Genomic DNA, 26,997 nt, shown 5'->3' with positions numbered 1-26,997 from the left:
AGCCCCACCCCAAAGCGCCCTCAGGTCTCCCAGCAGAACATTTTTGACGTATTCTAAGCCGTCAGCAAAACAAGATGAAAATTCAGTAATTGCTTTTGGCAGGAGTCCACGGGCCAGCACAGGGTCCAGAAATAACCGGGGAGAGGTTTCCTGGGCCACCTGCAGCCCGGGGGCCTCTGTGTGGGCTCTGAGCCTGACCCTGCTGCCACCGCTGCCTGGCGGCCCAGACAGTGGGGACGGGGGGGTGGAGGGACGCTGGAGGGACGCGGGGGAGCGGCCAGGACAGAGCGAGGCTGTCGCTTACACGCTGCAAACCGGGAACTTCCGGAACAAGTTCCCGGTTTTCGGTCCAGCCATCCGAAAAAATGTAATGTCATACTTGAGCGAGAGAAGTAGCTGCTGTGCCGCTTAGCGGCCCAGAAATAGTTGGCTGAGTCCCGGGAGAGGGTGTTGGCCAAGGCGGTTAAAAGGCAGAAACGCCAGGCTGGCCGGGCGGAGCTCACCCCCAGCCCCACCCCCTGCAGGCCTGGCCAGTCGCGGCAGCAGGGGAGGGGTGTGAACCCCAGCGTGGTTAGAACCAGGGTCACTGCGCATCTGCCCGGGGCGGGGGGACCTGGGTCTGACCCTTCCCGGCACAGAGGCCAGAGCGGGGAGGAACCCACTTCACCCCGACAGATCAGACCCCAGCCCACAGCACGGGACCCAAGGAGGGGCTGATGGCCGGCACGGGGACTGACTGGTGAGCCTCACCCTGCCCTTTTTCTGTTGCCTTTGTGTGTCCCAAGCAGGACCCACCTGTACATGTGGCGTGCGTGGCCGAGACCCCGAGAAGGTCCCCAGAAGTGTCTGCCAGGGGGAGTCTGGCCAGGTCTTTGGTGAGAAGGAGACCAGAGGGGTCCAGCCAGGGCTGGGCTCTCGGCACCGGCTGCCCCACATCCTAAAGAAGGCTGGCGGGGCTTCCCTAGTGGCACGGTGGTTGAGAGTTCGCCTGCCGATACAGGGGACACGGGTTCGTGCCCCAGTCCAGGAAGATCCCACATGCCGCGGAGCGGCTGGGCCCATGAGCCGTGGCCGCTGAGCCTGCACGTCCGGAGCCTGTTGCTCCACAACGGGAGAGGCCACGGCAGTGAGAGGCCCGCGTACAGAATAAAGAAGGCTGGCTATGCCCTCCCTCTGCCCACCTGTCCACCTGCTGTCTGTGCCGGTCCCGTCTCCTTGGGAGGGGGAGGGGGCTTCCACCTGTCACCTCATTCCCGTCTCTTTAACCATCACCTTGCGGAGGACACAGGGCGGGAGCAGGCCCCATGGTGCCAAAGCTGCACTTGGTCTCGGACGAGGGCCCTGGGGGTGCCCGCCTCCCACTGGGAAGTTAGGCCGGGCTGTCCTTGTCTCCTCGTCCTTCTCCTCCCAAGAGGCACCTGGATGCCCCTGAGGACTAGTCCCCAGTGGCCCTCTCAGGGCCGAGGGGTGAGGATGCCTAGCTCTGAAGCGCACCCACGAGCCCCCCCCCACTTCAGGCTCCAGGCCACTTAATCCCCGGGTGAGAAGGGGGTTGATGGCCTGTATCAGTTAGGAGTGCGCGAGGCTGCAACACACAGAAAACCAGCTCTCACAACAAGGCGTCCAGGCCCCACATCACCAGAGATCGAGCTCCCGCTTCATCCCTGCCCACCGTCCTAGCCTGGGCTCCCACCTCCCGGGTGCAAGAGTGCTGCTGCCTCACCAGGCAACATGACTGAACTCCAGGCAGGAAGAAGCGGCTAGGACCCAAAGCCTCGCTCATCAGGAAGGTGGTCCTCCATGGACACTCCTGTCTACACCCTTGGCCAGAACGGACTCACGTGGGCACCCAGCTGCAGGGCGTCTGGAGGACCTGTGTGTTTAGGTAAGCACGTTGCCCCCCCAAACACAACTGGGGCCCTTTTAGGAAGGAGGCAGAAAGGAGTAGAGGTGGCAGTGTGGCCCCACCCAACCGCAGACTGATGAGGAAATGGCTCGGGCAGCGGGACTCTCCCAAGGCCGCACAGCTGGGCAGAGCCGGAAAGGGAGGAAACGATGGGAAAACCTCTTTCCCCAAAGGAGAAGCCTCCCGGCCCCCGGGGCCACTTGAACCCTGACTTGTAAACACCCAGGAGCCCGTGCCCAGGCTGGGAGGAAAGAGGCCAGCTCCACTCCATCGCCAGGCTCCTACAGGGAGGGCACGTGGATGAAACACACGTGCACACACGTGCACGCACAACTGCATGTATATACACACGTACATGCACGCATGCAAATACAGATGTTCACGGTGTACGTAGAGTCGCACACACACACCGGCACACGGGGGCACACGGGGGCACACGCATACACACAGGCGCGTGTACGGAGATGGCCACACGTGCATGTGCGTTATGTGCAAGTACACACGCGGTGCACGTGTTTGTAGCACGTGGGCACACATGTGTGCGTGCAGGCATGCATGTACACATACGCACCAACACACATACACACTCGCACACGAGCTGCTGGCTCCCAGCCACTCGCTGCCGATGGGCTCAAGGAGCAGGCTGCCAGCCCCACGCCAGGACCCTCTCTGGCTTGCCCACCCCAGGCCCAGCCCATCCTGTCACCCTTGGCGACGTCCAGCCCACCAAAAGCCCAGACTTTCCTAAGCTCAGGCCTCTGGCTGCCCCGGCACCCCTGGAAGAGGGGGGAGACAGGGCAGGAAAAACCCCAAACGGGACCACAGTGTTTATAAAACAGGTCACTGAATTACACAGAACGATATTTCCCTCGCCGGTGCAATTCCTTCCTGGACCAGCTTCACACAGATGCCCGTGCTGGTCCTCAAGCGCTACAGAGGGGGCTCGGCAGCCTGGGAGAACCACAGGGGCTGGGCCGGATGCAGTGAGGGGCTGCTGGAACCGCGACGGAAGCCACACGCATTTTCTTGGGCGCTGGACAAAGATACAAACAAGGGGCCGCACACATCTGCTCTCACCCCGTGTCGGGCAGTGGGCAAGGCTGAGGCCTCGGGCGAGGCCCGGAGGGGCTTCTCCTCCCTTCCCTGCTCCCCGGAGGACACAGGATATCCCCTCGGGAGGGCTCTTGATAAGCATTTGTCCAGTGCATCCTGGAGGATCCTGGGGCCTCCAGCCCTGACCTGAAGATCTCCACGACCCTCCCAGCCTCAAAAAAGCACATCTTCCTTTGTCAAGGTCCAAGAAGGGGCCACTGCGGGGCAGGAAGGCTCCGGTGACCCGGGGCAGACCACCCCCTCCCCGCCCCCGCGCCTTTGTTCAGAGTTCTCCCCCACCCCCTCTGCCTTCGGCCTGATGCTTTTTTGGTAAGGAGATTATAGATACGGAAATAGAGGGAAAGAAGATAACTAGCAAATGGTAAAAGAAGTTTTCTCCACGTAATCCGATTTGTGCTTATCCACAATCTCAAAATTTAAAAAATAAAACAAACACCTTCACTTCCTCTGCCCTGAAGGGAACGCTAAAGGGATGGTGTAGTTCTGACTTCAGCCACCAGGTGGCGGCCAAGACCAGCGCATCCCGTCTCTGACTGGCCTCAGCCCTGGGGAGGGTGCGGGGCTTCCTCCAAGGGTTTTCTGGGTTCCAGGAGGAGGAAAAGGGACGGACACAAAGGGAGACTGTGTGCTGCGGAGGTGACCACAGAATGCCTACCTACTGGGGGGCCCTCCCAACGATGCCCCGAAGTAGGTATTGCCATCCTCATTTGATGACTGGGAAACCGAGGTTTGGAATGGAGAAGGGCCTTGTCCACCATCACACGGCCCAGCATGGGCAGAGCCTGGGCTGGAGCTCTCGTCCCCCGACTCGTTCTGATTCATTCCACCAATACCCAGAGGTCACCTGGCTTTATTTGCAACACTCAGGATGGCGGTACAAGGATGGGGACCCCGCCACACCCCGCAGCCAGCCAGGACGGGACGGTTTTGAGGCCCATCTGCCTGGGCACTCTCGGCTGCCCCAGGTCCTCAGCCCACCTTCTGTGGCCGTCCCCAGACGTGAGGCTCCAGCAGCGACTTTCTGCTGAAAACTCCGGGGCTCATCGGGGTTCCTGCCCTCCAATGGGAGGGAGTTGGGGGCCTCCTGGGGTCCCACTGGGGCTGCCACGGGCGAGGGCTGAGCGGCTGGCCACAGGATTTGGCCCAGGGTGTGGCTGGGGGGGGCCAGGGATACCCACACCCCCTGCTTGGGAGCCCACATTAGCAAAAACCTCGGAGGGCCCTGTCCCATACCAGCCAGGCCGAGAACAAGAGGAACAACAGAACCAGAGCCGCAGCCAGGGTCAGGGAGGGCACCAGGTCCGAGTCCTCGGGGCCAGGGATGGCATCAGCCGTGGCATGGTGGGGGGGGGGTGCGGTTGCACCAGACAGCTGGGTGTCAGAGACCTTCTCACCGGGGGGCCCTGGCTGGCCCATCTGTGAGGCGGAGGTGAGGGACAGGACTCCGTTTGGGAAGGGCCCACCACCCACCTCTCACTCGGGAAGCCCCCCAGACACAGCAGGAGCCAGGGGCCAAGAGGTGCCCCAGAGGTGACCCTGGGCAGTGACTCCCTGAGCCTTGATTTTTTCCTCTGTGAAATGGAGATGCCAAAGACCACCCTGGGTGGATAAGGACCAGATGAGACAGCCCCTGGGCCGCTGGCGTTCCCTCCAACCTCCTCACCTTCTCCCTTGAGATGACAGGGGCTGGAAGTCAGGACCTTTTCCCCTGCGCCAGGGGGTCTGGAATGCAGCTAGGCTAGTTTCTGGGGCAGTTAAAAGCCAGCAGCCTCGTCTGGAGGGACTAGAACTGCGGGAGGATTTGTATCAAGGCTACCAGCTGCTCTCTGCCCACACGGCAGCTAAGGAAGTGGGCACCAGGTTACATCCATCTTACAGATGAGAAAAAGGAGGCTCAGTAAAGGAAGTGGCTCCCGAGAAGCCCCAGAGCTTGGCAGGGAGGGTCCTGGCAGCCTGAGACCCTATTCTCGGGCTCCTCTTCCGTACAGGGACAGAGTGTGGACTAGGTCACTTAAGCTCCAATGCCCTAGACCAGCCAGCAAGGTCCAGGAGACAGGGAGTGGCCTCTGCCCAGCCCCTTCCCAACCCCAACCCCGGCACTTCTCAGGACATTTACCTTCCAGCCATTGGGGCTCCCATGTCCTGGAAGAGGGCTGCCCCGGAGCTGCCAGACTCCCCAGGGACAGACACCAGTGAGTGGCAGCCTGGATGGATCAACTAGGCGCTCTTTCCACTAAAGCAGCCACCCCCTCTGGGGCTTCCCCCAAGGAGTGGCTGGAGCTGCGAGGCGGGGAAGTGAGGGCCCCAGCCCCCGCGTGGGTGTGTCTAGGGCTTTCCCGGGCCCAGCAGAAACAGGTTCCTCAACTCCCAGACCTGGGCTTCCTGCTGCCGCTTAGCTTCCGCATGGGACCTGGGGGAGGCTAAGAAGAAGGGCAGGCTCTAAATTCAAGCCAGCAAGGGGTCTCCTGGCATTGGCTGTGTGCCCATGCTGTGCCAGGCGCAGGGTGGGAGGGAGGGGGGGATAGTCCCACCCCACCCCCAGAGGCCAGGTTCCAGAGCAGCCCATCTGGGGCTGACCCAGATGAGAGTGGGCAGGAGAGAAGATAGGAGGGTTCAGAGGCCTGAGGACCACAGAAATGATCTTTGCTGAAGGAAATTATCCCTTAAGGGCAAAGATGTTCAGCACACTGCTAATTTTAAAAGCAAAAAGGTGTGAAATAACCTTAATGCCCATGACAGAAGATTCATGAGCAAATCCAGGTTCGTCCACTCAAGAACCTTAAGAAGCCGGTAAGACAGGATTATGAACAAGGAGAGTCATACCAGCTTTATTCTTTTAGCCCAAAACTGAAAATAGCCTGTCCAGGATAGTTAAATTGACACAAGACAGATTAACAGAAGGAGAAAAAAAACAAATTGAATTTCCTACATGCCGAGGTCTCATAGATACGGGCCCCAAAGAAATGACCAAAGCAGGCAGCTTTTATGCTTTTTAGACAAAGAAACAACAAATTTGTGAAGAACTGACAAGACAAAGAAACTTAGGTTTGGGTACTCATTAGCGAGGAAACTAGGCAGAGTTTGTTACACAGCCTTCTTGCCTGGAATTCCCCATCTCTGGTGATAAGGATGTCTCTCTACCTCCTGGTGCAGGAAGGGTATATTCCACATGGGAGATTTATTTTCTGCTTTCAGGGGGACAGAGAGGAGGGTCAGAGTGCCCTTCTTGCCTCCACTGTTTCTCAAGTAACTTTAATTCAGCATAATCAGTCTGCCCCGTTGGCATATTTGGGGGTGGCTTGCCCCGAGCTTCGTGAAACCCAACCACCCATCAAAGGATGGAACTTAACACACACAGCAACAGAAAGAGAACAAGCCACTAGAAAGCACAGCACGGATGAACCTCATAGATGTACTGAGTAAAAGAAGCCAGAAAAAAGCACTTAATATATGGTTCTCTTTCTATGAAACTCTAGGAAAGATTAATGTACAGTCACAGAAAGATGGTTAGTGGTGTCTTAGGGATGGAGGAGGAGTGTTGACCGGGAAGGGGCACCAGTATACTTCTTGGAGGATGGAAATGTTCTATGCCTTGACTGGGGGGCCACTGCGTGATACAGCTGCCAACACTCATCAGTCTACACACTTAAAATGGGTTCATTTTACTGTGTGTAGATTGTCCCTCAATAAAGCTGACTTTAAAGGGGAAAAAAAAGCCAGAAACAAGAGCAGGATTCCATTCAAGAGGTTCAAGGGCGGGAAAATCTAATCCACAATGACAGAAATCAGAGCGACGGGACCTCAGGAGGGTGGGCATGACTGGGAAGGAACACTTGGGATTTTCTGGGGGTGATCAGAAGCTTCTTTCTGGATCTGAGCCGTGACTCCTGGGTGCGCACAGAATTTGATTCATTGAGCTGCACCTTTAAGATGTTACGGAGCTCAGGTCTGGCTGCTCGAAGCTTGAAGGCCAATACTCAAGAAACAGGTGTTGGTAGGAAAGGAGAGGTTGCTTCATACAGGAGGCCAGCAACCCGGCGGGAGAAGGCAGACTTGTGTGTCCAAAAGCCAGCTCCCCCTGCCAATCAGAGCCTTTAAAGGGGAGTTTCGGGGGTGTACAGGCAAAGGGAAGGGTCTACATGCAGAAACAGCACAGTCAGCTCCGACAATCATCTTGAAATTGGTCTTGCGGTGGGCTCATCAGTGTCTTGTTTTAAGCACAGTTTAATCTTCAGTTCCAGGGCTGGTTTGTGCCCATTTCTTTGAGGCCAGTTCTTGGAATGGAGATGGAGCAGTTTATGTCATGGCTACAGTGTGGTCTTCATGGAGTTAACCCTTTCCACCGAGTGGGGGTTTCAGTATTGGCAAAACAGCTCAAAGGGTATGACTCAGAATGTTATCCATAGCCTTTGAGGAGGAACTAAAGGTCCTTGACTTTGTTTAATGACGAAACACTATTATTTTGTCCTGTTTGCTTTTCTTTGCTTCTGCATTTTTTCACTTCTCTGATTAAATTTATTCTATGGATAAAGTTTTCCTACAGACAAAAGGCAGGCGGAGGACATGGAGGGGGCAATCTGTCCTGGGAAGGCCCCACGGGGTCCGGCTCGGTTTTGACGTGTTACATCTCAATTTTCAAAATATGGTCACGAGGACGATGCAATATTACAGCAAGGGTCACCACTTATTGGGTGTGCCTGAGTCCAAAGACTATACCCTTGACGGCAAACAAATGCTTAAAACACAGTGTGAAGTGGTCACACAGTCAGATGCACACTCGATGGGCCAACACACAAAACAGACACATGGGGAAACGAGAGGAAGGAAAGACACTAAGATTCCAGCAGGGTGAGGCTGTTGGCAATGGATGTGGCCTTCCCACATCTCTGTTTTCTCTATTCTAATATATGTGGTTACATTTTGATGATTATAAAAGAGAACTGTAACAACTTTTTTAAACACTTTGCTATTTTGAGAGCTAAACTTTGGAAATATCCCAAATGTTCAACGACAAAGAGTCGGTTGTAAAATACATGTGGCACATCCACTCAGCAGAATAGGGTCTGATTCAGCCTCCTCCATCTGAAAAAGTCCAAAGGGAGAGCTGGAACTAGTAATTCCGTTTTGTTGTTTTTGTTGTGTGGTGTGTGCGTGTGTGGTTTGCGTTTTTGTTTGGTCGGTTGGGTTTTTTGTGGGTGGTGGTGGTGTTTTGTTTTAAGAATGGGCTTCCAGGGCCTCCCTGGTGGCACAGTCGTTGAGAATCTGCCTGCCAATGCAGGGGACACGGGTTCGAGTCCTGGTCTGGGAAGATCCCACATGCCGCGGAGCAACTAGGCCCGTGAGCCACAACTACTGAGCCTGTGCGTCTGGAGCCTGTGCTCCACAACCGGAGAGGCCGTGACAGTGAGAGGCCCGCACACCGCGATGAAGAGTGGCCCCTGCTCGCCGCAATTGGAGAAAGCCCTCGCACAGAAACGAAGACCCAACGCAGCCAAAAATAAAAAATAAAAAAAAAGAATGGGCTTCCAGGGAATTTTCAGGTTCTTTCTTATTTTTAAGTGCTATCTTATTACCTGGATGATTGGCTACAAGCCCAAGTCACTCCTGCAATCAGAAATGGGGAAAATCCAAGTCTCGCCCACTGGAATCGCCACCCCCCCCCCCGCCTTCACTCCACACACCTTCGGCTGCGGCTGTCCCAGATACTCGCGAACCTGATTTCACCGCGTCAAGGGGACAGCAGTGACTCAGAGACGCGATGTGGCAGGGAGTGAGGGCGTCGAGCGCAAGGCGGAGCACACAGCCTTCGTCTCCACAAGTGTTCGCTGTGTGACCTTTGTGCGTCACGGCCCCTCTCTGGGCTTCAGCTTCCTCCTGCTTATAGCAACTGGGCTCCGGGGTGGGACGCAGTCTGCGCCCCAGGGCTGGTACCCAGCTTGGACCCAGACGCGGACACAGACGAATGGGGAAGGGCTCTGCCTCCGGGCTCTGCCTCCAGGCCCTGCACGACTTTCAAGCGGCTCCCTCCGTGCGGGTTCCCATCCGCTAAGCGAGCCCCGGGGCCTCCAGGGGCGCACGAGGGGCCTACCGCGTCCAGGGAAAACCCTGCCGCCCCGTCCGGGCTCCTCCGCCCTACACCCGAGTCGGCTACAGGGTAAAGCCCGGCCGCCCCACCCCAGCGCCGCACCCCGCATCCTCAGCATCCGCACCACTCGTGGCCGCCTCATTGGCCGGCGCCCGCTCTGCAGGGCCGCCCCGCAGCCAATCGCGGTCATGGGGGCGGAGCTGCGGGCTCAGCCGGATGCTCCCAGCAGCTGCGGCCGGACGCGCCTCTGGCCGGAGCTGCCCCTGCCCCTCGGCGGCGCACCCTGACAGGAGAAGCCGGCCATGCAGGAGCCGCTGCTGGGAGCCGAGGGCCCGGACTATGACACCTTCCCCGAGAAGCCACCCCCGTCACCAAGGGAGACGACGCGGGTCGGGTGAGAGCCTCTAGGCATAGGGTCTGCGGGTGGCGGCTAGGGATGGCCCTGGTATCCTCCAGTGGGCAGCTGGCTCCCATCTCGGGCCTCCACTGACTGTCGGTGAGTGGCCACCAAGGGGCCATCTGGTTCCCTCCTGCCCCAGACACACTAGTCCTATTTAAGGAGCCGGTCCTCCTGAGTACAGGGCCCAGCCCCCAATTGGCAGAGACAGGGCGACTGAGACCCAGAGGGGGCGAGGGGCTTGCCTAAAGTCACACAGTAAGCCTTGAATGGCAAAGCTGGGGGCAGACACCGAGCCTCCTCTGTGGGAACAGTGCTCTGCACCTGCGTCTCAGCCACAGCAGTGGGCTGCAAGGGCTGTCCTCATGCCCTTGGGGTTTCCCAAGGGAGCTGGTGCTCAGGCCTGGGAGGTGCCAGTCTGACCAGCTCTTGACCCAGCCGTCCCCAGCACGACCCTCTGAGCGGGTAGCCACCGTGCTCAAGACAGGCAGCAGTTAGGCGAGGAGGGACTCAGATTCTGACTGCTCTGCACCCCCCATGCACCAGGGCCCTGCAGAACAAGAGGGTGTTCCTAGCTACCTTCGCCGCTGTGCTGGGCAATTTCAGCTTCGGGTATGCCCTGGTCTACACGTCCCCTGTCATCCCAGCCCTGGAGCACTCCTTGGACCCAAACCTGAGTCTGACCAAAACCCAGGCATCCTGGTTCGGGGTAAGAGCCATGCTCTGAGCTGGAGGGGGGCAGGGACGCACTGAGCTCCGTCCCAAGCTAGGAACCCCCCAAAGGTCAGCCTTGGGACCCCCTCCAGGGCCCTGGTCTGCCGCCCCCCACACCCACTCCAGGGTGGGGTGGGTGGAGTGAGGCCAGATAATGGCTGTGAAATAAAAGGAGGAAGTGAAAGCTGATGGAGAAGGGAAGGAGCAGGTGGGGAGGTGTCCCTTAAGGCCTCCACCCAGTGCAGCTGAGGGCTCCCCAGATCCCCCCACCCAGAGCTGGGCTGTCGTAGCAGAGAGGACACCTCCCTGGAGGAGGGGTGGCAGGAGAATCAGCTACTAATGGAAAAAGCACTGCTGGGGCACAGAGGGTCCCAGGATAGATGGTGGGCATGTAAGTAGGAAGAGCACAGGCCCCAGGAGTCCCAAGATTCTAGAATAACAATCTCAGCGGCCTCAGATTTACAACCACAACACGTTAGCTAAGATGATAATCCCCAGTGCAGACGGCGCACCTAGTGTGTGCCGGGCCTGTGCTAGGCACCTGCCACGAGAGCCGGTTTACTCCAGGGCCAACCCTATGAGGGGGGTGCTACTGCTGTCCCCATAATGCAGCTGAAGAAACTGAGGCTCAGACAGGCTGAGCACCGTGCCCAGGTCACTGACCGGATCCAACCTGGTCCACTCGACAGGGAATCCAAGAACCCCCAAATCTTAAAATCCCAAGGGCTTCAAGTCACAGAGTTCTCCTGCCTGCTCTATCACAGTGCTAGACATCTAAACATCAGGCTGGACAGAGCCACTGCAGACAGCTCTTGTGGCATCCCTAACAAACAGCTGTCCACATGCTGCTTGTACTCCTCTGGAGACAGGAGGCTCACTACCATCCAGGGCCCTAGTCCGGCAGCCCAGGCTCCTGGGACAGCCTGGAAAAGCAGCTGTCTCTAGGCTCTGACGAGGCCCTGCACCCTTTCCCTGCAGTCCGTGTTCACCTTGGGTGCGGCGGCCGGGGGCCTCAGTGCCATGGTGCTCAACGACCTCCTGGGCCGGAAGCTGAGCATCATGTTCTCGGCTGTACCCTCGGCGGCCGGCTATGCGCTCATGGCAGGCGCCCACGGCCTCTGGATGTTGCTCCTGGGGAGGACGCTGACGGGCTTCGCTGGGGGACTCACAGCCGCCTGCATCCCGGTAAGGCCAGGACTGCCCACCCCGGTCCTCTCACTGCCTCACCATCAGCTGAGGCCTCCTGGCCTCGGAGCCCCCTGGTCAACAGGGATGTGTTTGCCAGGGAGCCTCAGCTCAGCCCCACCAGGGCAGCTAATTTGGGGGGAATCTGACACCAGTCCCAAGCCGCCCCCAGCTCTGGACTCCCCAAACTTCCTGTCCTGAGTCCTGACAGACACATTGCTCAATCAGAGAAAATCCACATTGAGCAACGCAACAAGAAAGGGAAGGGAAGTCCCTGCCCTGCACCCTTCCTGGGACCCCCTCGTCATACCCACCATTCCACACACCCACTCGGGGACTGGGCAAGCCCGGCATGGGACGAAGGCCCCTGAAGGAGCAGAGGCCAGAGTCCGGGTGCCCTCGGGCCTCCCGATTCCCAGCCTCACGCCCCCACGTCAGAGCTGAGCGCTTCTGCCCACTTGGCAGGGCGACTGAGGCCCAAGGGAGGCCATGCCGTGAGTCACGATGCGGAGGAGAACCCCGCTGGAAGCCCCCGCTCCCTGCTCCCCACGGCTCACCAGGCCACCTGTGCTACCTCAGCCGGGCCCGGGCACCTGCGTTCTCAGCGGAGGCCGGGGTCGGGGGGGATGTGTCTTGCAGGTGTACGTGTCTGAGATTGCTCCCGCAGGCGTCCGTGGGGCCCTGGGCGCCACACCCCAGCTCATGGCCGTGTTCGGATCACTGTCTCTCTACGCCCTTGGCAAGTATCCACAGGCGCTCTAGGCGCCTCCCCCGTGTGCAGGCCGGGGGGTGACGGGGTGCCGCTGAGCAGCCGGGGGTGGGAAGGGATGAACGTGCCCCAGACGGATTCCATGCTGGGAAGCCAGAGGCATAGCTGCCTTCATGCTGTGTGCCTCCAGGCAATTCCCTGCTCCTCTCTGGTCACGAGGTCCCACCCCTAACTGGGCAGGGAGGGCTTCTCTTGGGCTGGCAGCCTTTAAACTGTCTTTTGACAGCAGAATGTTTTCTGTCAAATAGTCTTAGGTGGGAAGACCATAGAGAAAAGTGACCAGAGTGCAGCCAGCTGAGGTGGGGTGGGGGTTTGGCGGTAGAGGCCCCAGGACCTTGCTGCTCAGGCTACTCCTCCATCACCTTGCCGTGGCCCTTGAGACCCTCCAAGGACCTGGGCCCTGTGCCAGGGGCCAGGCAGTCCCTGTGGCCCCTCTTGATTGAGACCGCAGAGGCCTGGAGCAACCAGGGTAGGCTTCCTGTAGGAGGTGGCCCGGGGACTCACACCTGAGGGCAAATGAGGCTGCTCAGAGGCCCCGGTGGGAGGGGTTCTGGGCCCAGAGCAGCCGCAGCTCCTCACCCGCTCCTTGTGCCCAGGCCTGCTGCTGCCGTGGCGCTGGCTGGCCGTGGCCGGGGAGGGGCCCGTGCTTGTCATGATTCTGCTGCTCAGCTTCATGCCCAACTCACCTCGCTTCCTGCTCTCGAGGGGCAGGGACTCGGAGGCGCTGCAGGCCCTGGCCTGGCTGCGAGGGGCTGACGCTGACATCCGCTGGGAGTTCGAGCAGATCCAGGACAACGTCCGGAGACAGGTGTGGGAGGCGTGGGCGCCTACAGCACTGTGGGGCTGTGGCCATTCACTAGGCCATCACAAGCCTCAGTTGCTTTTCCTGGAGAACAGGGATAAGAGCAGTTCCCACCTCTAGGAACAAGGGGTGGGGGGGTGCGATGTCGTGGCCCCTGGCCCAGGGCGCATGTGCTGTGCGGTGGATGCCTGGGGGCCCGGCGATACTGACAAGCAGGAGTCTGCCTTGGCCCACCCACTGATCCAAGAGCCTGGGTCCACGCGGGGGTCCCCGGGCCTGTCCCCAGAGCCAGGGTCGCCTCTGTGCTGGGGATCTTCCCTGGAGGAGGGAAGAGGGGAGCCTCCTACCCAGCCCCATGCAGCCCAGGGCAGGTTGGTGCCAGCCGGAGGGGTGGGCACAGCCCCCTCAGCGGCAGCCTCGTGCCTCCAGAGCAGCCACCTGTCGTGGGCCGAGGCCCGGGACCCCCACATGTACCGCCCCATCGTCATCGCCTTGCTGATGCGCTTCCTGCAGCAACTGACGGGCATCACGCCCATCCTCGTCTACCTGCAGTCCATCTTCGAGAGCACTGCCGTCCTGCTGGTGAGAGCCTGGCCCCACACCACCCGCTCTGCCCCCAGATCCGGGGAGGGCATCCCCGCGGAGCATCTGCTCTGTGCCGGGGTCTGGGGTGCACGCACACGCGCAGACACCAGCGTCTCTTAACTGTTTCTGGGCCAACCACCTGTTCTCAGAGGAATGTTTGTAAACGAGGCTTGCATGTTTTAAAATAAGGTAGAATTACCAGGAAAACCAGTTCTATAGAAGCATAGACCCCCCGGGAGCCACAGACCCCAGGTTCAGAACATCTGCCACCCACTGAGGAAGTACCTCCCCTCCAAACCTCAGCTTCCTCCTCTGCGAAGCCAGCATGGCTTCATCCACCCTTCCTGGGGCTCAGAGGGAGATGAGGTCTGAAGATGAGCGACAGCGTGGTTCCACAACTTGTTGTGATGCCTGGATCCGGTGCCAGCCCTGGGCTTGGTGGTGGGCACAGCAGTTGCGCCCCTGCCTGCGAAGGCCCCATGGGCCGGGCTGGGTGACCAGCGAAACCGCCTGGCACAAAGCAGCTGAGCCTGGGGCCGGTCCCTGCAGAGCCTTGGCGGGGGCGGTGGGGCGGGGAGGAACAGCAGACTGGGGTCCCTCAGCCCCGGGGGCTTCCTCCTTGCAGCCCCCTGAGGATGACGCAGCCATCGTGGGAGCTGTGCGGCTCCTGTCCGTGCTGATTGCCGCCCTCACCATGGACCTGGCCGGCCGCAAGGCTCTGCTCTTTGTCTCAGGTGAGCCCAGGCTGCTCACCTGCACTCATTCACTCCTTCAGCAGCTGCCACGTGTCTTGCCAGCCCTCGCGGTGGGAGCGCCAGGGGGCCTGGGTCAGCTGATGATGACACACATGCTGGGTGTGGCGGGAGCCCAAACACGGGCTGGGTGGGAGCTGGCTGCCCTGCAGGGGACTGGGCCACACGGGGTACAGGGCGCTGAGGGGTGCTGGCTCAGAGGGTCCCGGCCCCCCGAGGGCCACCTGTCTGTCCACAGCGGCCAGCATGTTTGCTGCCAACCTGACGCTGGGGCTGTACGTCCATTTCGGTCCGAAGCCTCTGGCCCCCAACAGCACCATGGGCCTGGAGAGTGTGCCCCTGGGAGGCACAGAGCAGCCCCTGGCCACGCCCACCAGCTACCTCACCCTGGTGCCCCTGCTGGCCACCATGCTCTTCATCATGGGTAGGTGTGGCCGTGCTCTACGGGGTCTGGGGACAGGGCTGTCTTGGGTGTGAGGTGCGGGGACGCGCCGGTGTTGTGGGCGGTGTCACTGCCGTCCCGGAGGTTGGGGAGCCGTCCCTCAGCAGCTCCAGGGAGACACGAGAGGCCTTCTTCCCCGCCCCCCCCCCACCGAAAAATGGGCTCTGAGCCCGCCCCTCCCCGCTTCCGGCAGGCTACGCCATGGGCTGGGGGCCCATCACCTGGCTCCTCATGTCTGAGATCCTGCCCCTGCGGGCCCGCGGCGTGGCCTCGGGGCTCTGCGTGCTCGTCAGCTGGCTCACCGCCTTTGCCCTCACCAAGTCCTTCCTGCTGGTGGTGGTGAGTGCTCTGCCCCGGGGACCTGGGGCCTCTCTGGCCGGTGCCGAGGGCCGTGCTGAGGCTTCTCCGCGTGTCCCCTCAGCCTTAGCACACACCCCCTTCACGCGGAGGCCAAGGGCCGTCAAGTGACAACATGCATTTCAGCAAACAGACTCGGCTCAGGGAACTGTTGGGAGAAGTCAGGTGACTGACCTCCCAGGCCAGGGTGGGACCCAAGTCCACACAGCCACACCCGCCTGCCCTGCCTGTCACCCTCCGGGGTATCTGGGCCTTCTGTCTGGGTGGGCAGTTTGGGTCTCTCCGTCGAATGCTTCCCCATCCCCTTCCCCTTCACCCAGCCTCTTGGTTCAAACCCCCAGCAGGCCCTGAAGCCAACCACAACCTCCAGGTTCCAGCTCCCAGCTCCCAAGTGGGAGAATCTGATGGGGACAGCTTGGATGGGGCCTAGCCTGGTGCAGTCAGTGGGTCAGGGCAGGGTTGGGGGTGCCCCGAGCAGGTCAGCCACGCTGTGGTGGCAGGCCTGCCGCAAGCGGGCATGTGGGACAGCTCAGAATGAGAGGTGGGCACTGGGACCAAGGAGAGAGGCCGGTGTCTGGGGCAGGGTGGGCTCCGGCTGGGAGAAGTCAGTCCTGGGCCCAGCACAGAGGAAGGCTGCCTGCACCCCTCAAGGACTCGAATGCCCTGCTGAGGCACCTGGATTTCACGCTGGAGACGGTGGGGAACCCGGGGGTGGTCCAAGCAGGGGAACGAGATGAAGGCCTGTCCCCCAGGCTGGCTGATGCCTGCAGGGCCACAAGCTGGTGCTGGGGCGAAGGACCTTTAGTGCTCCCCTGTGACCCGGAGCCCCTCTTCTCCCCCAGAACGCCTTCGGCCTGCAGGCGCCTTTCTTCTTCTTTGCCGCCGTGTGTTCCGTGAACCTGGCCTTCACTGGCTGCTGTGTGCCCGAGACCAAGGGCCGGTCGCTGGAGCAGATCGAGTCCTTCTTCCGCAGCGGGAGGAGGTCCTTCCTACGCTAGGGCGGGGCCCCCACCGTTGAGGGCCAAACCACTGGGTGGTGGAGCGTGTCGGGGCCCCAAACCTGCACCCCGCGTCCAGGAGGCGGTGTCAACCCGCCGCCAGCCAGGGCACAGGAGGACCGGGCAGAGGCCTCACGGCACGGCACACGCACCAGCTCTGGGCAGGCAGCACCCCGTCCAGCCTCGGCCCTGGCTCAGGTGGCCCCAGTGTCACCCACTCATCGGCCAGACCCACCGACGGAGAGGGCAGCCACATGGCCCCGGGGCCAAGGCCTTGTTGGGCGACCTCGGGCCTAGTGCTCACTCACGCGTGGAGGGCCACGCCGAGGACACACAGGGCTGCTGGCGGTGGAGCGGCTCCGCACAGGACGTCGGCCCTCCTCCTGCTCTGATCACCTGGCGGCCATTGAGCCTCTTGGCTTTGGGGACCAAGACAGAAACCTGGGCCTGTGAGGCCTATGGACACCGCACGGACCGTCCTGGACCCCCAAAGGCCAGGACCCAGCGTGGACACTCCCTCCTACACCCACCCGCCTTCTGGGAACAGGAAGCGCTCGAGTTCAAGCTGTGTTCACCCTATTTATACAAATAAATCGGGCCATGGCCCAGGAGAGGAAGGAGTGGGGTTTACTCCAGGTGGGGGAGCTCCCCCAGCAGCCAGGCTGGACCCAAATTCTCAGCCAAGGTCGCCAGGGCCTGCTGCCCCAGGCCACCTCTCTACGGCCCCAAGCTGCCCACAGCCAGGCAGAAGGAAGAGGCAAGGGCCGTGGGCCCCCGGCCTTGGGGTTCCAGCCCCTCCTAGCTGTGCGAGCTCGGCCAAGCCACCATCCTTGCCTGAGATGCTGGGAGCAGGCCAGCACAGGGCCAGCAGCATAGGGGACCTCGATACCGTGGCAGTTACTCCCGGGGCTGGCCCCTGCTCAGCCGGTGTAGGGTCGGGGCATCCCTACCGCTTACTTAGTGGCCCGGAGGGAGACGGTAACAGGCTGACCACGCGGGAGACCATACAAACCGCTACCAGGCTTTACTGCTCAAAATGCAAGCCAAACACTGAGAGTAAACAAGGACCAGGAGAGGACAGAGCCCAGGGCCGCAGAGGAGGGAGAGGGCCCTGGCGGCCCCGCCCTTCCACCACCCGGCAAGGTGGGACCCGCCCCCCGACTGGGAGACAGGATCGCAGCTCCAGGGCTGCTCGGCTACGCTCATTCGGAACCTCGTCAAGTGACCTGCCCACTCTGGCCTGTGACCGAGGGGTTGGAGGGCCCACCCAACTTCCTCACAGGGCAGAAGCGCAAGCTTCCTCAACACACAGCCAGCCCTTCTCCTCCTGCAGCAAGAAGACCCCCACCAGCAAGGCCCCGGAGGCAGGGGTAGGAGTGACCCCAGAGTCCCACTTCCTGGGTAAGAATGAGCCAGGAGGGGCAGGCAGGGCCCTTGCTCCTCCTGGGAGGTAGACAGGCCTCATTCACGGCACACGCAGGAGAGAGACACACACAAACACACACACACACACACACACACATGCACACACCCTGCTGGCCTGGAGAGACCTACAGCCCACAGCCCTTTGAACCCAGTGCTGGCCTGAGGAAATTGGTCCTGGAGGACCCCTGAAGGCACGTGTCGGGCTCCCTGCACAGCTGCTGGGGGACGCTGCTGTGCCCGGGACAGTGCCTGCCCTCCCAGCCTCAAACGCTAACAAACCCCAGAGATGAAAAGTCCCTCTGGGAAGCAAAGACCGGGGCGCAGCCCTGGGGCTGGATCCACAGAGCAGGAGCTGGCCCCTGGGCTCTGGGCGCCCAGAGCAGGCCCAGCCTGGGGTCCCGGGAGGGGCAGGAGCTGAGCCCCAGGCCACCCGGGCGGGCCAGGCCTGTCACACACGCCAATGGCTGAAACCAGTCCAGCAACCAGAGCGGCCGGTGGGCAGGGCAGAAGGAAGGGACGGCGCACGGAGGGAGGCTGGGGAGACGACGCGCACGTCCACACAGGCCCCGCTCCCTGGTGGCCTGGCACCCAGCGCAGTGGGGCAGCTCACAGTGGGAGCAGGGGCGGCTCTAGCCTCTGCCCAGCTCTCAAAAAGCAGGAAGCTCCCTGAGGACAGGGCGGGGGGTGGGGTCAGCAGGTCCACACCAGAGAGGTGGACGGGCAGCCCCGCGGAGCAGGGGAGAGCCTGCCCTCCGCACGTCCTTAGCACCGGGGCCTGGGGGATGGGGAGAACCTAGGGCTGGCCAGGCCCACGGGAAGTGTCCTGGTTCCGTGCTAGTCCAAGCTTCCCGGGAACCGGGGGAGGGAGCACACCCCAACCAGCGGCTGGGTCACTACCTGGGCTGCCATCGCGGGTCGGGAGCGCTGTGGGCTCCCATGGAGAACAGAGTGGCAGGGGGTGTGGGCAGCAGGACACCGCTCCGCCCTGATGACAGGAGGACAGAGGCAGCCCAGGTGGCTCAGCTTACGGGATGCTCTCCTGCCTGGAGGGCTGAGAGGAGGCCACTGTGGCCAATGCCCAGGCCTGGGTTGATGGACCTCCCACCTCGAGACGGGACCAAAGTCCCCAAAAGCAGCTCCTCGCGGGCCTTCAGCAGGTCTCGGGGGTCCCGCCAGCTGTGTAAGCCTGGAAACCCACCCAGGGGCCTCTTGCCAGCAGGCCACGCGAGCTGGGAAGAGTGGGGTCAGGCGGGCCGTCTGCAGAGCTCTGCAGGCTCCGTGCGGCCTCACGCCCCGAGGCCTGGATCACCCCGAGGCCCCCGCTGCCTGCCGCTACCTCCCATCCCCTCGATGCTGGCCAAGGCCCTCAGAGCCCTCACCCCAGCCCCTCGGCGCCTAGCTTGGGGTGATGCCAATCTGGGGGAGGGGCAGACAGAGGAGGACCCAGGTGCGGGGACAGGTGAGAGGGACTGAGGGAGCTGGACACAGGCTCCTCCTCCAGGCTGCCCCTCAGGGTCAGTGCGCCTCGGGGACGTGCTCACACAGACCAGAGGGCCGACGGGGGGGCGGGAGGGCCCCCCGACCACATCACAGCTCCCCCTCCAGGGTGTCCGTGAGCTTCTCCTCGTCCGCCTGCTGCTTCTGCTGCTGGATCCTGGCGTAGGAGATCGCGTCGCCCCTGGGGAGAGAGCCAGTCAGCGCCGCACGGGGGACGGACCCCAGACACACAGCCCTCCCAGCCTCCGCCCCATTCCTGACCTGTGACCCAGGTGTGGCCCGCAGACAGAGCCTAGTGGGCCCTCCAGTTTCCCCAGGCAGAGACCCTATTGCTAGGATGGCGGAGACACATCTTGTCACCTCTAAGAGTGACAAAGGCTGCCTGGGATGCTGGGCTGAGGATTCGGATTCTCAGTCTGGGCTCCGCGCAAGAGGGTGAATGCTGACCGTGGAGCCAGGTGTGGGCCCCGATGGGAAGAGGCTCTCAGTAGCCATGCCTCTGCCACCCCTGCTACAGGCTGTGACGAGGCACGACGGGGCCACCAGGGAGTCCCGTGAATTCTCCTGCTCTCACTCCCTAGAGCTCGGACACCCTAGAGACATGGATGGGGGTCACTGACAGCCTCTGTGCTTCCGTTTCCACAACAGAATAACGGGGGCCACTCCCAGCCCTCTCCTCCCTGCGAGACTTCAGGAGGCGGGAAGTAAAGATCCCCCACCCCCGGGGGCTGGGACCAGCAGACGCACTTCTTGCCCAGAGCAGACAGTCCGTACAGCACTCCGGTGGCAAAGGCGACGGCGTTGCCCAGCAGTGTGGTCAGGGTCAGGCTGATGACGATGGGAACGACGGCCATCCTAGAGGAGAAGCAGAGGTCAAAGGGCACCGCGGCCACGACACCACTTCCAGCTTCCCAGGTTCACCCAGCCCCCTTCCCAGACAGCCAGGAACAGGAAGGGTCCCCAGAAATCAGGTGGGGCACAGGTGCACAGCCGGGCTTCGTAAAGTCCTCAAACACCCGTGAACTTGTCTGTAAAATTCCGTGCATTTTCTGGGGAGAGGACCCAAAGCTTTCATCAGATTTTTGAAAGGATCTGTGATCCAAATAGGGTTAAACAGCACCAAAATGGCCCAAAGCCCTGTGCATAAAACAGGCAGACCAGAAAATGCAGTGTCAGTGCAGTCCCGTAGCGGCTTGGCGACTGGGGGCACGTTACTCAACTGAGGAGGCTCAGCCTCTCTACGGGAAGGTGGGGATCAAACCTCAGAGGCTTTGAGACTGAACGAGATAAGGCATGTCAAGTTAAGGCACGTTAAGCACGACAGACGCCTGGAACAGCATAAGCACTAGATAAATGCTGGCTCTTATCAGCGCAGTAAAACCAGCCGTATCTCAACAAGGAAGATCCCAAAGGTTAAGGGGACGAGACACGGGGCTTCCTTATGGCAAGGTGCGCGCCAAGAGCGGCTAACTGGCTGGCGAGGCAGCTCTGCCTGGTCCAGGCTGGCGCCACCCGGACACAGGTGTCCACTCTGGCTTAAGGATCCATGGGGCCGATGTCTGGTCCTCGTTGGGATTTCCAGACTGGTGGCAGTGATTTGGGTTAACACACACACCCTGTACACGAGGAAGACAAGACTCTTCTTAGACTCTTCTCGGACTCAACCAAATGAATTCTACCTGAATTTCCATTTGGGCGGGACGTGTGATCACAAGGTTTTACTGAAGTTATAAACTTTCTAAGTAATAGAAATTGCTAAGGAAAAGAAAAGACCATGGGGAAAAATCTGTAAAAACAAAACTAAAGGCAAACAACAGGCCAGAAATACATTTGCAGGAAATATAGCAAGAAACTAAGAAATCTTTAATATAGAAACACATGTAACTTACTAAGTAAAATGTTACAATGTCAAAAGGCGAAAAGGAAGCTAGACCCTTAACTACCAAAAACGAAAATGCAATTAGTAAAAAACATACAGAAAAAGATTTTACCTTAGATAACAGATACAAATGTGAAAAGGGCACACGGCCCTGGGCCGGGGGAAAGACAGAAGAAACTCAGGTACCCTCTTTGGAAAGCACTTTGGCCACATATTGAAATCTTTTAAATGATTGTAATCTTTGACCTAATAACCCCACACCTGGAAATAGATCCTAAGGAAATCATCATCAACACAGAAAGTTTTAGCACCGAGATGTTCATCACAGCCTGACTTGTACTGCAGGTTACAAATGAAGAAAAGCATGATACGTTCAGCAGAATAAATATTCCTATCATTAAAATTCATCTTATGGGGACTTCTCTGGTGGCACAGTGGTTAAGAATCCGCCTACCAATGCAGGGGACATGGGTTCGATCCCTGGTTCAATCCCTGGAAGATCCCACATGCTGCAGGGCAACTAAGCCCGTGTGCCACAACGACTGAGCCTGTGAGCCACAACTACTGAGCCCGCGTGCCTAGAGCCTGTGCTCCGCAACGAGGGAAGCCACCGCCACAATGAGAAGCCCATGCACCACAATGAAGAGTATCCCCTGCTCACCACAACTAGAGAAAGCCCGTGTGCAGCAACGAAGACCCAACACAGCCAAAAATTAATTAATTTTTTTAGAAAGTCATCTTATGAAGCCTTTGTGGTAATACTGAAAATATTTCTACCATGATTTTAAGGGGGAAAAAAAACAGGATACAAATGTACTTGTAATGGTTAAAACTGTGCGAAAACAGGTTTTAGAAAATGCCTGAAGACAGAGTGAAAGGACACATATCAAAATGTTAACGAGTAGTGGGGCTTTGGGTAACAACTTTTTATTTCCACATTATTTTTAATGAATGTACATTACTGTTAGCATTTTTAACTAATTAAAAAGAAACAGGAACGCCGGCAAAGGAGGCGCCGACGCGTGGTATCTCGTATTCCTCTGTGCTTTAGACGCAGTGGAAAATAGCTCTAGAGCTGAGCATGTATCCTGTGCTCTGCCACAACTACTGGCCTCCAGAAAGGGAAGAAACCCTTGAAATAAAAACCTCCATATTTATTTCTAAAGATAATCTAGACACAACCACTTCGGCTGCTGCCGCCAGACGCTGCTGAGGGCCTCCCGGACACCAGGCACCGCGCCGGAAGCTGCATTAAACACACCCACAGATGAGTTCAATCTCACGGCTCGGATGGGAGGTACTACGTACTGAACTTGTTGTCAGATGCGGGAAAATAAGAGAAAAGCGTATTTGGAAGGCACGAGTTTTTGTTCTATAACTTGCTTCTTTCCCCTTTCACGTCAGGACATCTCGATCGGCCACAGTCCTGAAAGGCTGCCCAGAGGCACATACGGATCTACCAGAATCTGCTCTACAACTCCCAACTGATGGGCCCACAGTCCAGGCATTTCTCGCGTTCTCTATTACACGTACTGCTGCGAGGTGTACGCATCTCACGTCTGAATACTGTGTGGCTGGACCTGTAGGCCAGACACAGAGCCCTGGACGCTGCGTCCCATCGTATAGCGGGTCCCTCACGTGACTCGGCACAAACGCCATCCCTGTTTAAACCGCTACCCAGAGTAAACTAGGCAGCCGTCCGCCCAGCCCGGCCAACGCTGTCACCTGCAGAAGCAGGGTCTGGGGGAGCCGAGTCAGGCCCGGCCCGCGGCCCCTCACCCGCAGTAGAAGACGGCCTTCTGCCAGGAGCGCAGCTGGTCCACCTTCGCCGCCACCGTGTTCGCAAACTCGATGAACTGGCAGCAGAAGGGCGCCTCGCACAGCAGCAGGACGAACGCGTTCATGCTGCAGAGAGAGGAGCAGGCTGGCGCCCAGGCCGGTGAGTCCCCCGCCCCCCTCAGGGCCCCTCCGCCTGCTCCCGGCTGCTCCCCACGCTCTGGGCTCCGGGAGGAGCCGGAGCAGGGCAGCCAGTCCACCGCCACAGCCCGCCCTCGGGATGCCCTCGCTGGAGGAGGGAACTCGGCGCGCCCTGAGCGCGGCGCGTGTCTGCGCTGGGGACAGCTGAGCCCCAGGTGGCACGCCAAGGGTGCCTGCTCCCGCCTTTGGGTTCTCCGTGTCCGGGTCACAGTCACCGTGACCAGACACTGGGCCCTCACAGCGGGCCGGGCCCTTCCATCCACCCCCACCGTGGAGGGAAAGCACCCTCGCTATCCCCGTTGGCCCCCAAGAACCCCCTGAGCCCCAGAGCAGGAACACACACAACTAATGCCACCCCAGGTCTCCCACACACCACTGGTGCCCAGTAACCCTCACAGACCAGTCAACCCAATTCAGCTCACTCGTGTTCCACCTGGGAGGTGCCCAGAAATCCACACGCCCCAACACCCCCCGGCAGGACGGCCACACGGCTACTTACATCATCCACACGCCGGCCGCGATGTTCAGAGGGTGGATGGTAATGCAGTTGAAGAAGCCGGAGATGGCGCAAGCTTGGAAGCAAGAGACACGGGCAGGAATCAGCAGGGAGGAAGGGACCGAGCCCGCGGGCAGGCCACCTGGGCAGACGGCGGCTCGTGGAAGCACGAGACCCCTTCCGACCCCAGCACCTGGCTCTTACAGCACCCAGACGTCTCCCCACTGCCACCAGAGACAAGCAAGGCCAACACAACGACTCCATGAACAGGTGAGGACGCAGCCTCAGACAGGCCAAGTGGCTTGCCCAGACCTCACGGCCAGGGTGCGGCTGGACCCCAGAGCTGGCTCGCTCTAGGGGCTCAGCGAGGCAGCGTGGACATCCCGCCCTCTCTCTGTTCTGGGGTTGGAGAAGCCCGCCCTCTGAACCCCAGCTGTCCCAAAACCCATCCCACAAGGTGCGTAGCATGAAAAAGAGAACATCTCTCAAGGGCTCAGGCCAGGGCAGGCGGCACCGTGCCCAAGGCAGGCCACGAGAGAAGTCCTCTGGATCTGGGTTGGGACAGGGCTGCCCCTCCTGGAAAAGAAATCAGGACCAGGTCGACCTGGATCGCAATTCCAGCTCTGACTAACCCGCCAGCCCAGTGACTTTGTGTATGTTCTTTTCACCTTTCCAGGCCTGTTTTCTCTCCTGCACACAGGACAGCCCTACAGCCCAGCCCACCCACCCTGAAATACCAAGGGTCTGCAGCGGGGAGGGTGCATCCTCTCCTACCCCGGAAAGCGGTTTCTCTGATGCCCCAAATGCGGAGCCTCGCTCACCCCTCCCGACAGCATCCCACCGAGGGGTCCGCACAGTCGCCTGCCTCCTCTCTCACAGCCCCCAGCCCGGCTCCACCGAGAACTCCGGGAGTCTGCCCGGCAGCGCCTGGCCGCTGGGCAGGAAGCCGGGCAGGAAGCTGGGCCTTCCGAGGCAGCGATGAGCAGCCAGTTCATTAAACTTGCAGCAGCTCCTCTGCACCTGACCTGGAATTCTCCGGTTTTCCCATGTAACCCTATGCAGACAGCAGACGACGGAAGAGGAAACCAGATGCAGTGAACCCAAACTGCAACGGGACCGCCCTCGTACGTCCCCCGCCAAAGCCTCCTCCAGCGACAGATGTACTTCCCGCCTACTAAAGGCGGCACCTGTCCTGGGACAGGTCACACACACATTCAGGCAGCAAGGCTCCCCAGGGCCACGGACGTGAGCGCCCACGATACAGTACTGCCCCTGCGTGACGTCAGCCATGCCTGGTCTCACCTGACAGCGCCCCATACTTCCTGCCGCAGTCGGCACGTCACCTGTACCCCACTATCTACCAACAGCCAACCCTGGGGGAGGACCAGGCTTCAACCCAGACAAACAGGCTCCGGCCAGGAGTCCTTTAACCATCAAGGGCTGGAAGATGTCCCCTCGGGGTGTCCAGCACTCTTGCCAGGTGAGGGAGGTGCCCCGTGCCAGCCTATCTGCTCCCAAGCTCTGGCCTCGAGCTGATGCTCAGGACCCTGCGGAAACGCCTCTCCCGAGACCCCCCACTGCGTCGGAAGGTGACGCTACGCCACAGCCACCAGCCGCAAACACGAGGCTTAGCTGAACTCCAGTTCCATCTCTAAAACTCCTCCGTGCTCTGCGTTCTACTCTGTACTATATACTATTTGGGATTCACACGACAAGCACTTTCCCCAAATCTGCAGGTAAAACGGACATTTCAGAGCGACGTCACAGGTTTCTCCTGAAGCATCATCTGTAGCCCCAACACCATGAAGTCCTGGGGTGGCCCAAGAATCCCACTTCGAAAAGCGCAGAACTGGATGCGACGCCAGGGCTAACGAGGGAGTTGGCGGGGCAGCTGACCCCAAGATGGAGGGAGGAGGGTGACAGCCCACAGGCCGCGCTCAGGCCCCTTCCCTTCTCCCCCCCACCCCGCCCCATCACTGTCACTCCCACAGCAGCCTCACTCTGATCTGCCAGGGAAACAGCTACGCAGACTCCAGAGGATCACGTCTAAGCCCTGACCAGTCTCTCCTACAGAGTCAAAAACATGCTCCCTCTGAAGAGCAACGACAGGGACTCAGAGGCCTTTTTGTGACTGGAGGGCCTGTCCCGTTATCACCGCTGAACTTTCGTCCAGCCTCCATCCACCTGCGAGGACCACGAGACTGGAAGGGGAGCCTAAGGAGGTGCTCCTTCGACATATGCGGTCCGGGTCTGCTCGCCTCTGGAAGACCTGCCTCTGGAAGGATCTGCCTTCCTACCTATGTTCTTCGGGGGACTGCGCTCAAAGCGCCTAGCTTTCCAGGAAACCTGAGGTCGGGGTGTGCGTGTCCGCGATGCGGGGTGGGGAGTAGAAGTAGGGGAGATGAGGGACGGTGGAGGCAGAGTTGACAGCAGGAGGGAGAGCTGACATCAGGGGAAGCGCACTGCCTCCAGTGCGGACCCAGAGGAGAGGCCGCCTCCCTCAGCTCACTGCCTGGCCCTCCCGTGGGGACCGCCTGGCCCTCAGGAAGCCTGGCCAGCACCTGCCCCCTTTATAAACAACCTTCGCCCAAAGGTTAAGGCGCCTGCCGCCCGCACCCACACCCGAGTCAACAGGTGAGGCGGCCTCCGGACCAGACTGAGCCCGGGTTTCAGCACTGGCATCTGGGCAATCTCGGAAGGCCCCCGGAGTAGGTGCCGCACTGCCCTCACGCTCAGAGGAGCCGTGGAGGAGCAAGTCTCGGCCGCGTCGTTCCCTCCTGGAACGTCCCTTGAGCTGCTCGACAGCCCCGGACCCAGGAGCCCAGGCCGCGGGCCGGTAACCACAGCAACCGCAGAAGCGCCGGCTTCCCTCCGCCCCCGCCGCGGCCCAGAGCCGCGCGTGGCCCGGACACCCTGGCCCCAAGCCGGCCTCTTCCCGGGGCAAGGGGGGGCCGCGGGGGGAGGCCACGGTGGGGGTGGGGGGCGGGGCCGGGCGCGCATGCGCAGCGTGCGGCAGCGCCGGCCCCTCCCCCAGGCTGGGTACTCACAGACGGCCCCTAACACCCCCGACAGGCGACACAGCCAGCGGTACCACCATGTCACGCCCTCCTCCTGCTCGGGCGGCGCCGAGCTCACGGACGCCCCAGCCGTTCCGCCCGCACCGCTCATGGTGCCGCCGTCCGACGCTCCCGCAGCCCTCACAAAGGGCTCCGGAGCCGGCCGCGTCGTCCCGGCGCGCTGCCTTGTGGGAGAGGCGGCCGCTTATTAGCATAGGGGGCGGGGCTCTCGGGGTTGGGAGAGGGGCTCCCGAGAGGCTCGTGCTCATTAGCATAGAGGTGGGGCCGCGGGTAGGTGCGCCCGAGCGGGCCCGTGTTCATTAGCAGAGGGGGCGGGGCCCGCAGGGACCTGGATGAGGAGGGCCCTAAGGGCTCGCGCTTATTAGCATAGGGGGCGGGTCCTGGCGCCGCAGGACTCCCAGGCGGTCATACATTCCCACCCAGACTAGTATAGGGGCGGGGCTTCGATGAGAATTATCAGGTGCGCCAGCCTCAGGGCCCCATCGGGACTTCCAACTCCCTCGCCTCTCCTCCCTGGGTAGGAAGACGACCGCTAGGGGTG

The 26,997-nt window shown here is 60.4% G+C and overlaps 2 protein-coding genes across 2 annotated transcripts; one reads left to right on the top strand and one right to left on the bottom strand.

Moving 5' to 3' along the window:
• The first annotated feature begins 9,285 nt into the window (after positions 1–9,285).
• Positions 9,286–16,716, top strand: SLC2A6 (solute carrier family 2 member 6). The gene is made up of 10 exons (XM_030838358.2): positions 9,286–9,498; positions 10,048–10,210; positions 11,194–11,400; positions 12,040–12,139; positions 12,766–12,977; positions 13,401–13,553; positions 14,182–14,290; positions 14,547–14,732; positions 14,944–15,089; positions 15,950–16,716. Exons 1-10 carry the CDS (start codon positions 9,407–9,409, stop codon positions 16,103–16,105), a joined length of 1,524 nt encoding a protein of 507 aa, XP_030694218.1. The 5' UTR covers positions 9,286–9,406; the 3' UTR covers positions 16,106–16,716.
• A 2,266-nt stretch (positions 16,717–18,982) lies between these two features.
• Positions 18,983–26,608, bottom strand: CACFD1 (calcium channel flower domain containing 1). The gene is made up of 5 exons (XM_030838360.3): positions 26,427–26,608; positions 23,383–23,455; positions 22,686–22,811; positions 19,775–19,882; positions 18,983–19,208 (listed from the first exon to the last, which is right to left on the bottom strand). The coding sequence occupies exons 1-5, from the start codon at positions 26,545–26,547 to the stop codon at positions 19,118–19,120; spliced, it is 519 nt and encodes a 172-aa protein (XP_030694220.1). The 5' UTR covers positions 26,548–26,608; the 3' UTR covers positions 18,983–19,117.
• Positions 26,609–26,997: the final 389 nt, after the last annotated feature.

Source organism: Globicephala melas, chromosome 6 (assembly GCF_963455315.2).
Source record: "Globicephala melas chromosome 6, mGloMel1.2, whole genome shotgun sequence".
Classification (NCBI taxonomy): domain Eukaryota; kingdom Metazoa; phylum Chordata; class Mammalia; order Artiodactyla; family Delphinidae; genus Globicephala; species Globicephala melas.
This window is presented reverse-complemented; position numbering and strand designations above follow the sequence as displayed.